General features: G+C 39.6%; 1 protein-coding gene across 3 annotated transcripts in view; it reads right to left on the bottom strand.

The window, feature by feature from the left end:
- Positions 1 to 12,233, bottom strand: part of TAF4B (TATA-box binding protein associated factor 4b) — a 70,503-nt gene that overhangs the window by 38,126 nt on the left and 20,144 nt on the right. For all 3 annotated transcript variants that reach the window (XR_008211366.1, XM_052704456.1, XM_052704458.1), the window contains exons 6-9: positions 10,435 to 10,524; positions 6,332 to 6,907; positions 1,459 to 1,594; positions 832 to 937 (exon numbers count right to left, since the gene is read on the bottom strand). Coding sequence is in view for 2 of the 3 variants with exons in the window: in XM_052704456.1 (XP_052560416.1) it covers positions 832 to 937; positions 1,459 to 1,594; positions 6,332 to 6,907; positions 10,435 to 10,524 (908 nt within the window). In the remaining variant the exon portion in view is untranslated. The remainder of the gene's footprint in view (positions 1 to 831; positions 938 to 1,458; positions 1,595 to 6,331; positions 6,908 to 10,434; positions 10,525 to 12,233) is intronic.

Here is a 12,233-nt window from a genome sequence, read left to right as displayed (position 1 = left end):
ATTTGTTTTTGTTTGGGTATGCATCAGAATACACATAGCCATAGCTTTCAAACAATGAGAAGTCAATGGGTCAAAAGCACAAAGGTGTCATGTCTGCTTTTACTTCTGGAAGACTAACTTCAAGTTTGCCTTAAAGTCTTAAAGCTAATAACGCATAATTATGGCAGCCTATTACTATTTCAACATTAGATTCTAGAGCTACAAAAAAAGTATCATTTCTCCTTTTTAAAAGTTAATCAGTTATTAGAACTAGAAGCTTTAAGCATTCTTCAAATCTGAAAGCCTAGAGAACATGCCAGAAGCCACAATTAGAGGTGTAGTCAAAGAGTTCCACCTCTACATATAGGAACAAGCTTGCATGAAGAGTTTATAAAAGATATGTAATACAGCACACAGCTTTAAACAGGTTGCTAGCCAGTCCAAATTGCAGCTCAATGCTATCTGGCTGTCCATAAGAAGTAGTAGTTATATCTGACTTAATACTACGGAGAGCTTTTAATACAGGGTAACTTTAGTTAGCAGTACTCACAGGATCAAGATCAATGTCTCCTCTACAAATGAAAAACTGATACATACTGATGTACACCGTTTGGGTAATTACACTCTTGAAATAACAACGAAAAACCTAACTCACTGAGACAGTTATCCTATATTAGGAATAAGATCTACTACAAGGTCTGAGTTCTTAGATTCCTGTTTGACAATTTATAAGATAAAAACACCAATCATAAGTCTCTAAAGAAAGCTGCTTTCATCTGGGCTCTATTCCCTCTTCTATATGTGCTGTTTCTTTTGTTCCTTCCTGTAGTAAACTATATTGTTTATTTTTACCTGAAGGATGTTGTTCCATTCTCTTTTATTTTAGTTTTCTGAAGAGGAGACGCTTGAAGCGACAGAATTTTATTTCCTGGCAGGGTAACTTGTTTCAGAACAGAGCCTAAAACAAAACAAAGAACATGCCATAGTAGAAAGCAAAATGCTTTTTAATGCTGTTTAATCAGTTCATACTTCTAACAAAGGTACTGCAGACTCAGTAACAACCAGGAAACCAGACACTCTAAAGTGCTACATTCTGTAAGGCCAAAAATCCTACCCTCTCAAACACCCTCCTCTGTTCTGACTAGTGAGAGGTTTAAGTGAAAACTTGTTGGCTGCGACAAAAACTTATGTTATGCATCAACCTGGATCTGCTGAAGGAAAAAGTCTCTTGACACAATTCTCAAGATTATGACAGTTCAAAGAAAGTTTACTGCAAGGATCTTACAGTATTTTAAAAATTAAATTGCTATGGAGGCAACAGAACTGGACATGGTGCTGAGCTTCTTATCGGGATTCCTAAAACAGAACTGAATGCCCCAATATAAAACACCTTACTTCCCTGCAATCTACCAACAGCCCACACTTATTTTTACACCTCAGTAGTGTTCGCCCTTCTCCATTACAAAAGTTTCTCCATACCAGCAGGAAATTGGTTTGTTTGAACAAGCGTATTCAGTGGCATTCTCTTCTCAACAGGTGTCTGAAGAGTCAGTGTTGAGGACTGTGGAAGTGTGGATACTTGCTTTACTATGGTTCCTGGTGGTTGTTGGACTACCTGCAAGTGGGATAACAAATATGAACAGTGAAAAGAGTGAAACAAATATACAGAGAACTAGATAGTATCAACATGTTCATTCCGTCAGAAGTGCTGCAGGGCATGCATGTATGCCTAGCTCTCAGTTTATAAAAAACAGCATGCTCAAAGAAAAATTACTTTCAACTTTAAAGTCAAGAAACAATATCTTAATGACTAGTGTCGAGCTTAAAGCTTATTCAGCAAGCTCTAACAGGCATTTCATCCCTACTCTCAGTAGCTATATCAGGAAAATTTCACTGAATTCTACAGTCTGCTACGCTAAGAACCTTTCCTAAGCTTTTCTTAACAGGCTACCAATTGAATATTGAGACTGTCTGCCAACAAGCTCAAAACAGTAGGTATCACACACATCTAGTTTCACAAAAAATAAAAATCACCAAAACAAACAGAAGCCTTGCATGAAATTCTTTTCCTTTAGTGAAGAGTACAGACTATGAAGTTACTGACGCATTTTTGGAGCTGGAAGGTCAACTGTAAATTGAGATGCCAAGTTTTGAAGTGTTAAACAAAAGTACATGAAATGCACCAGTTAGATGGAACATAAGTACTAACTAGCAACACCTGTACTGAGGTGTTTGCCTCTGTGCAAAAACAGTAGTGCACTGCTGAAGGGTAAAAAGGGAAGGGCTGATAGTGTTGTTTAAAGAGGCTCTTGAAAGAAACACAACCTGACAGCAGGATGTCATCACAACACAGACCTAAAGGCACAGCCTGTAAATACTAATTCTTCCTCTTCAGGGGTAACCATTAAAATGCAAGAAAGCAACAGTGATATCCCCAAAGCTTCATTTCCAAGGCTCCTAGCCAGCAGAAATGTGGACTGCAGCTTTTGATATATCCTCTGCAAAAGCTCTTAATTACAAGTTGCAGAAAGACCTTTTCACCAAGGATTAAAAGTTACCAAAATTACTAACATTTTCAGATTGAATCCTAGCTGGTTAGAGGCAAGAAGTCAACAGAAAAATGGTTGAGAAAACACATTCTCTGCTTTTTAAGTCTAATTTCAGAAAGACTAAAGAATGCTCAAGCAGTGTTTGTATTTAAATAAACTACACAAGTTTAGAGCTAAATGTGAAGAATTGACATTTATTGCACTTAAAAATTAGACTGTCTCCTTCTGCCAACTAACTTCAAAATTTAATCAGCAAACATCACGAGCACCAGAAAACCACATGTTCACAAGAAAATGTGCTCTGCATCTGAAGATGTCAAGGTACACTGCCCAACAGCTCCAGTTATAATATGCTGCTTATAGCATCATGATTTGACAAAACAGTGGTAATGTAGAACAACTGAGCTGAAGGTGGTGTTCAAAAACTAGACAAAGAACACACCATTCTCGAGGAAAAAAACACAAGATGCATATCTCTCTACGTTTTTATGCAGATGAAACAACCATAGGAATACAGACACTGATTGTGGACAAAGTCTCACACACAGAGCACTTCATCACAAACAAGTACAGACACTAATGTTTGCTTCTATTTGTTTTTAACCAAGACACAATTTGATCTTTCTGAAAAGATCCAGCTTCTGTACGCTGGAAGTCAAAAACGTTAAGAATACAATTTATATGTTCAGATAATTACTGAACAACCAAGCAGCTTGGACAAACTACTCACAGGATCTGCCAGCGTCCATACTGACAGGCACCTAGAGATCTTCCCTACCGTCAGTGAGCATGGTGCTTCATCTTCAGCATACAACAAACTGAAACAGCACAGGAGGAAGCATAAGTATTCAAGATTAAGGTGTGGCAGACAAAAGAACAGATGGGCAATGTTAAATCAATAGCCTAGATGGAGACTGGAAAAATATATCAAGTGACTGATGAGACTAGATCAACCTGAAACTAGAAAGGATGCACTGGCAGTAAAGCTGCTTTTGTCTGCCATTCTAGACGCTAGGCTAGCAAAAGCTGAAAGTCCTTGGAACCAGCAAAGGGTAACAATTCTAGAAATTTCAACAAGAATCTAATGCCAGTAACTAAAATTCTACAAAAAGAGGTATCTATAAGAAAAAGAGTTACTGTCTCTTTCTTTCTTCAGGTTAGTATTCCTTAAGGAAATTGACAGAGACATCAGAATAAAGAGCAGCAACACTTAAAGTGCAATTCAACACCCAGCTGACAGCTCAGAAACAGCCTGAGAAAGACCTGAGCTTCAGCCACCAGCAGTAGCAAGTGAGCACACCTTACCGGTGGCTGCGGGGACTGCACCACGAAGCTCTTGTTCTTAATGCTTTAAGTTGCAGTTTCATTAGAAGTCAGCAGCTGGTAACAAACTTTGATTTACCATGTCTTACTGAGAGAAAGCAATGCTATGGCAAGACACGCTTTATTTCTCAGGTGAAAAATCTTTGCTAATAAGTGCACTTAAATTAGTTCACATTAAGGAAAGAAGTCACAGGGAGGGTAACCTGCAGAGTGTGCAGCTGCTGGGAAGACAGCACAGACACTCAATCCAGTTCCAACAGCATCCCATAAGAGCAGATCCCTCAGAGTGCACCATACAGACAGAGTTGTGATAATCATGTTCCAGAAAAGAAAGAGCTGCATGCTGCATCACTCCCATCACAGTTTTAATACGAAATCACTGCAGTGTTGAAATCTGAAGCATCAATGGCATTACAATAGAACTGGCACATGAATGCACAGAAGATGCTCCCTTAAATTCCTTGAGCACAAGAAAGACAAATTAGAAATGGACATGCAGAGAGAATGTATGGCATCAGACAACCCTGAGGGCCAGAAAGGAAAAAAAAAATTGCTGGCAGCACTGCATGGACAGATTTGCACAGCTGGCATGTGCTTCCTTTCAGTTGGCAGCAGGACCCTTCTCTTTAGGGAGGCAAGATCTTGATTTGTTTTCTTGTGGGAACAGGCAGACCCTCTTCCTTTTAAAAGACAAAGCATCAGGGAAGTCCTAGAAAATGCAGCCACTTCCACCAGCTTGCTCCTTGTGCTTACTGGCTGCCTGAACAAACACCAGCATCCTGATATGGCTGAGCCGCCAGTGGTCAACTAAACTCTTCAACTACATCTAAGACCAAAATTAAACACCATTTTTTAAGAGAAATTATTTTAACTGCTATGCTTGGGATCTACTTAAACTAGATTAAAATATGCTCTATATTTTATATAATATAAGTCAATGTTTATAACACAGAATAAAGAAAAGCAATTCATTAAGGATGCCACGCTGCAGTATCGAAGGAGGCAGAAGTCATTTCTGGGTTCAACAAAATTGTATTCACAAAGCATCTTAACTCCCCAGTGCAGAGTTACATTTCCTCATCTAGATGTACAGATGGTCAATCTTTCCCCTGAATTACATGCCTTACCATGGAGCCAACAAACGTTCTCCAGCCTTTGTACAGCCTAAGCAGCTCTCATTTTCTTCTGGCTGGAATTTCAAATTTAGTCCTTGAAGAAAAGGTACCAATTCTTTTTCCAATTTGGCTCTAGCTACTACTATCCAAGTTTGTTACTGCTTAGTTTTTTTAAGAAACACTCATAAAAAGGATCCTCCCCTATATAGTTCAGTATTTTGCTCTTCATTAAGTCTGAAGAGGTGAAAACCTGGTAGAATTAGCTCTTTACTAAGAATAATTCCTATATTACATTTTCCTTACGCACTTGGAAAGGAAGAAAACAAATACAAAGTACTTCAGTGAATCTGAATACTATTAAATCAGGAATATACAGTAAACAAACTACAATGGAAATTCACACAGTACTATACTACTACACCTGATGTAAGCAAATTTAGCTTCAGAGGAAGCATATTTTCCCTTTGTTTGAAGGAACACATTTTTACAAGGAAGTTCTATACAAGAAGTTATTTATCTGCCAAAAGATGACTGTTCTCCCAATTTTCCATGCAGGTAAACTACTTACACAACAGACTCCTCATTATCTCAAAATCTAACTTATTTCACAACGTTGTTCTGATGGACATATATCAGTGGATCCACATTTTCTGATATTTACCATTAGCATCCATAAGAAGTTAACCTATGCCAAGAAGAAATGTTAACACATTGTTTTCAGGAGTATTGTTTTAACACGCTTGTTCCTCCTGGAATTTGTTACCTATTGAGGCCTAATAGAAAAAAATAAACTTTGGATGACATTATGACTAACATATCTTAGTAAAAGTGGGGGTCAGAATTCTCCTCTGAAAAGCTCCTTGAGCTAGTTCATACCTTTCAGTTAGTGTATCGCTACATATCATCAAGTCACCTATTTCTGAAAAGTGCAGTGTCTATAAAGGTAGGGAGACTGGAATCCTTGGGGGTCAACACAGGCACAGCCCACACAGGGCATCTGATAGTAATTAACATAAAGATCCCATCATCAATTTCTTTTTCTGACACAAGCATTTCCTGCCTTTTCTTTCATATACCAAACTAGCACAGCTGCATGCACACCAGGAGTCCAAACACATGTTCTCTCACGTTTCAATCTGGATGCTCAGTCTGGTGGAACAGTGGTCAGTACATCTTGCAGTAGACCTCACAGTCTGGCTTTAGATTGACCTCTTCAACAACTGCACAACACTCACAACTATCTCAGAATTGGTTAACTCATGACAGGCCAGCTTCATACGACAAAAGAACACTTCTAAGATGCAAACTGACAAAATTTAAAGAGTCAAACAAAAGAAGCCCAGTTATAGAGGAAATTAATCTTACCAACTGTTTCACTTTAACCACCTGCTGAGTGGCCACTGGCTGTGCAACGATGGAGTTGGGCTGTGAGATTTTAATACTGATGGGGGTGCCCATGACAGGTTTCAAAGGCTGGAGAGGGGTTGCTGCTGAGGGTGCCACTGTAGAGACGAGCACTGGCTTTACAGACTGGAGAGATGATGTTGCTACTGCAGAGGTAAAGACTGGCTTTACAGTTTGGATAGCAGTGAGCCCTGATTTCGATATTGTTGTGGTGAGGACAGAAGGTGCAGGACGAAGAGAGGCTGTCACCACTGCAGATGCAGGAACAGGCTTCATAGCCTGCAGAGAGGCTGTCACTGATGCACTGGAAAGGACTGGTTTTATAACAGGAGCGGCTGTGACTGTTGTGGAGGCAGACACCGGTTTTATAACAGGAAGAGAATTGGTTGCTACAGGTGAGGTTACCACTGCTGTGGAAGGAGTTAGTGCAGAAGCACAAGTTGAAATGGCTTCTTGGGTCGGAGCAGGCTGCTGCATACACTGCTGGATAAAACTCTGAGCATTTGGCATTAGCTGCCGTAAGGCAAGCATACTTTTCTAGAAGACAAAAAGAAAAAAAACAACAGAATGACACTAGAAGAGTCTTCAACAATAGCGAATATTACATTAGCAACTGAACCCACTTCCTCACATTCCAATTTAATTTCTTAGCATCAGGAAATAATCTGATTATTCCAAACAAAATATTTTGCTAGAATTCATAGAAGAAACACAAGTATTCTTGAAATGATGGAGATAAGTTAAGAATCACCAACACAGGTTGAATAAAGACAACAGTCACCGTGTCTTCAGTACCTGGATGCAAACAGTACTTATGGAGACATTTGTTTCCAAGTTTCTTCTGTTTAGAATGTTTCAATGTGCAATTTATGCTCCAGAATAAGACCAATTGAACTATTCTATCTCAACATTTTTCATTTTGCCAAAAAAAAAAAAAAAAGTCTGCTATATCATAACAGCTGTGTTTACTCCATTTAGCTTCTCCAACAGAGAGCTACAAATTATCCAATAAGATCAGAAGCAAGTCTGCAAGATGCGAGCACTTGTACACCAATACAGCTGTATCTACACTAGGGGGGGATACCACTTTACTAATGTCTGAATAGCTGCAGCAGTACAGCTTAAGCCAGTTAAGTTTTCTGCAGCTCGAGAACACTAGTAAAGATATCTGGCAACATCTCACTTTTAGTACAGCTATGTTTGAGAAGGTTAATGGACAGAATAATCTTCATGCCCTCCATAGATTTTCTCCTTGACTATTTACAATCTGTTATGGCTCAGAATCAGGGGAAATAATTTCTACAGCTACCAGCATATTCACACAAAAACTTTTTTCCCTTGACAATTTTTGAAGTTTGTATGTCTCCAGCATAGTACTGTTGCTCTGGGCTTCATACAACAGGAACGTGATGTCTTGCTAATATACTGAGTGAGTAAATTCTTTGTACATCTGGGCTTTCTACAGCACTTCTATCTTTAATGTTTGCTTCCTCATCTTTTAAAGGATTGCTTAACTTTCCTAATGTTCCTGATGCAGTTTATTCAGGAAAAGCATCCAGCACAGATATGAACATCAAGATGCACATCAAGCACTGCAGCCAAAGTCAATGCTCTTTTCAACCTGTTGGAATCAGTGAAACAAAATACATGCAACAGCTGCATTGAAAGCCGCAGCTCAAAAGATAAGGACAGAGAACCTTCCCCAAAATTACACTTCACTAGTTAAAATGAGTTGGCAACAACCCTTATCAAACCTCTTCCCAGACTTGAGACACAAGTGTTTCCCCCAAACAAAGTCGGCAGTGAAGAGAAGTGCCTGTGAAGTCAGCTGCCATTTGGCACTCAGTCCCATAGCAGCTGCCCACAGCACGTGCCAAGCAAGCCTGGTCTGTGCTACATAGCCTTAAGGTATGTCAGAAAAAAAGCAACCAGGGTACAAGATGCTTTAAGGGATGGGTAATGCTATTACATCAGTTAAATTCAACCATTGTGCTTGAACAATGCTGAAGTCACAGTATTTTGTTATTAACATAGTGTACAACTGGGAGAGGGTACCTCATTAAGGATTACAGGGATGTGGATACAGCTGAAAGCAGAAAAGCCTATGTGGTACCTGACAGCACACAGCAGCTCTGTGTGACACCAGCCCAGGCCTTACACACGTCAATCTAAGTCCCATGGAACTGCCCTGAGGTCCTTACACCAAAACTGACCTGCTCCCCACACTGTGGGACAGCGTATTAACACGGGATAAGCATTTACATCAACACATGAGGACAGGGCTACATGTAAACTAATGAACATCTGAGGAACTCAAAGGGTTGTAGAAGTGTTAGTAAATGCAATGCACCAGCTCCCTGGTTCTTAGGCATGAGCTGGTCCAGGGAGCTTGCTACCTCCAGGCTGAGTTCTGGCTGTGCCAGATGCATGCTAGAGCTCTGCAGTGATACTGAGATTCCTCCACACTGCTCTGGGAACACAGCTAGTGTCCAGCAGGGATTCTTAGCCAGGGCCCTGCAGAAGGCAGACACATTACTTACAAAGCCAAACTTGCCCTGGCAGCTACCAGAGCTCAAAGAAAAGCTTTGTTAGTTGTGCTGACCCTGCATGCACAGCCTGGTCATTCTGACGCCAGGATAAAGCTGTCCAAAAGTAACAGAGTACTCTGTGCTGCAATTGTTGTACATGTTATTCCAGAAAGTTTACATGAAAAACTACAATATGTCATAATAATGCAAATAGGATAAAGGGAGAACTGCCTTTTGAGTTGCCCTTGAGTTTTTATAAGGAAACACCAGGAATTTAGACAGAGTAAAAAAAAAAAAAAAAAAGACAAATAATTTCATTAAATCTAACAGAGAATCATAGATTGACTTAGGTTGGAAGGGATTTAAAGCCCATCCAGTTCCACCCCATAACATGGGCAGAACTGCCACCCAGCAGCTCAGCTGCCTTAGGGCCCCATTCAACTGGCCTTGAGCACCTCTAGGGATGGAGCACCACTCCTAGGAGTGGTTGCTCCAGCCTTTCAATCATCCTCATGGCCTTCTTCTGGATCTCTTCCAACAGCTCTACTAGCTTCTACAGCTTCTATTAGAATACTGTAGTCTTCTAGTCTAGCAAACTTACTATCAAAGCATTTGAAGGCTGCCACTATAACAGAAATATCCCATACCTGAACAGATCAGCACTATGCACCCAAAGTAGTAGCAACATTGCAAGATCATTGTTGTATGAACCTTCAAATATTAAGAAAACACCACTTAACTATTCTTCCTTGATGCACCACTGTGCCTATACTGAATGTCAAGGAAGTACAGATCTATCAGTTCTGAGAACACTGTACATTGCAATTAAGTAAATATAATGAAGTTTCCCAAGTTTGCTGGGATTTAGTGATTGTTACATGACAAAGACATTCATTTTTTGTTTTGTCAATAAACTATTCTACCATATGATTAAAAAGTATGGTAGGCACATACACAGAAGAAAGGATTTTCTTATTTATACAATTATTTCCCTGAATGGAGATAGTTATCCTCAATTACTTTCTCTAAGTTGCAGCAACCCTGTCAGAAACTTTCTGGAGAAATAAGAACTTTTGTTTTTAAAAAAAGCAAAACAACTGTCTGCAATTAAACACAAGCCAGCAGACAACAGAATGCCAGCGTTATGCAGATTCTTTAAGCTTAAATACTGCAAAACAGCTTCTGTTGTCGCTCTTCTGTATTAGAATTCAAAGCAACTACAGCTTTGCTGAGCAAGTAAAAGGTCATCTTAGTGTAACTGTTCTACTATAGATGTATCAGCTTCCAAAAGATTCGTCTCCAGTAATAACTGTAATTACTCTCCAACCTGAGAATACAGCTGAAGGTAGCTCTTCTGAAATCCCCCCACAAAAACCTCTGTCTGTCCAAGCGCAGCAGTCACACAGCATTAGCTTGGCTAAGCACCATTTCCTCAACTGATTGGAGGAAATAACAATTTGAAAGCAATTAAAACATTTTCTGATCCTCCGCCCTCCCCTCCAACTAAATACTTTATATCCACAATCAGACACTTACCTTGAGAAAAGGAACTAAATAGGGCTGTGGAGAAGACTTGAGCTCTACATACAGTTTCTTTGTAAATTCTTCTGGTTCAATTTTTGCTTCCTAAGAGAAAAGTGTAATTGCAACAGTAATTCATAGGTATGAATCTTTTTTTTTTTTTTTTCAGGTGTATCAACAATTCATGAAAGTTTACACTATCATGATGTTGTTCATTTTCAGTACTCAAATACATCTTTCCACCTGTATGTTTAAAGAAAGCATTTTAGGATAGACTGATGTTATAATCTAGATATAGTATTAGAAAATTAAGTTTCTTTGTTTACCCACAGACACTGCAGCTGCTAATACACATGAGGATATCCGTTCAAATATTCACTAACGTGATTCAAAAGAAACAAATTTATAAGTAACATTGATCCTTTTGAGTACATCTTTCATGCAGAAATACGCAAAATCCATCAGGAGTACTTATTGCTATAAAGGTAGTTTATCAGCATGAGGATCAAAATTTATGTAGAATGGAGACAAAAGACAGCTCCATAGCTTTTGTAAAATGATTTCAGTCTAATGCTCACGAAAGCATAATAAAGTGTAATACTTAATGTTTCTTTCTGAAGAAAGGGAAAGATCAGAACATCACTTCTGTATACCATTAGGGTAACAGTCCTCTCAATCGCTCTCTTCAATGCTCTTTACTCTTCCTGCCACAGACATCTATTTTAGTGGCTTCAGGTTAGGAAGCTGCAGCAGACTCCTGTGATCCCCTTATAGTTCAGTGCCCCAGCAACCCAGATGAAGTGGCATGCAGCCTCAGACTGGTGGCTACTGCTCACCCTGCCAGGTAAGACCTTTCCTTCCTTCAGAAAGGTACAGAAGACAGAAGGCAGAGAGGCCCTCTTAACAAACCAGAGAAGTCAGCAGAGAAGTTATGCCTTTCGCCTCTATCCTCCCACAGAACAACTACGTGGTCAGAGCAGGGGGCTTAAGGACCATGAAGAACAGAACTTCAAGCAGCTCAATTCTTGTCATTGGATCTGCTGCCTGTCTGGCTGTGGATACAGGTCACTGAGGTCCCACTGATACAACTGCAGGGATTTGGTACAGCACATCTCAGTGCACATTAAGGTTCTTGACACCCACTCCATGAAATGCTGCCTTGAGGACCACTTTACTTTACAGCTGCTGTTTACGTGTTTCCCCTATGCATATGAAACATTAATTTATTCTGCATTCACACCATACACACATACTGAATAACAGAAAAACAGCATTTTAAAAATACTGCAAAAAGCAAACAAATGCACAGTTAAACAATTTATTAATGGCTGGTAATTACTGTTCTTTATAAAAAGCACTGTAAGCACAACAAGGATTAATTCTAGCACGCTCCAATGGAATTGTAGTGTATAGTCCAGCAGGGACAAAGAAAAAGGCAGTGGGAGAAGGGAAATAAAAGATTTTTGCAAGGCTGCATCTTAAAGCAATCTGTTCTCTCAAATTACACCTCTTTCTACACTATGCTTTTCTAGACTAAGAAATTCCTTCAGTACGACTTGCAAAATCATCTCCCTCTACCAGCACATATCCTTCTGCTAAAGTGGTGTTATGGTTTTGTGATTTTTGGTTTTGGTATTCCACATCATAACATCACGTGGGGCACTGGGAGTTTAACAGTTAATGCTCAACTCCCGGGTACCTGCCCAGAAGAGAAGAAGAACTACATTCCCTAGGGGAGAGGAGATACAACTCCTGGCAAGGTCACTTCATGCGCTCTTTCTTGTTTGCTCTTCGTCAGTTCTCTTCCCGTCTCC

The sequence above is a fragment of the Tympanuchus pallidicinctus genome, unplaced genomic scaffold (assembly GCF_026119805.1).
Source record: "Tympanuchus pallidicinctus isolate F22 unplaced genomic scaffold, pur_lepc_1.0 scaffold5, whole genome shotgun sequence".
In the NCBI taxonomy this organism is placed as follows: Eukaryota; Metazoa; Chordata; class Aves; order Galliformes; family Phasianidae; genus Tympanuchus; species Tympanuchus pallidicinctus.
This window is presented reverse-complemented; position numbering and strand designations above follow the sequence as displayed.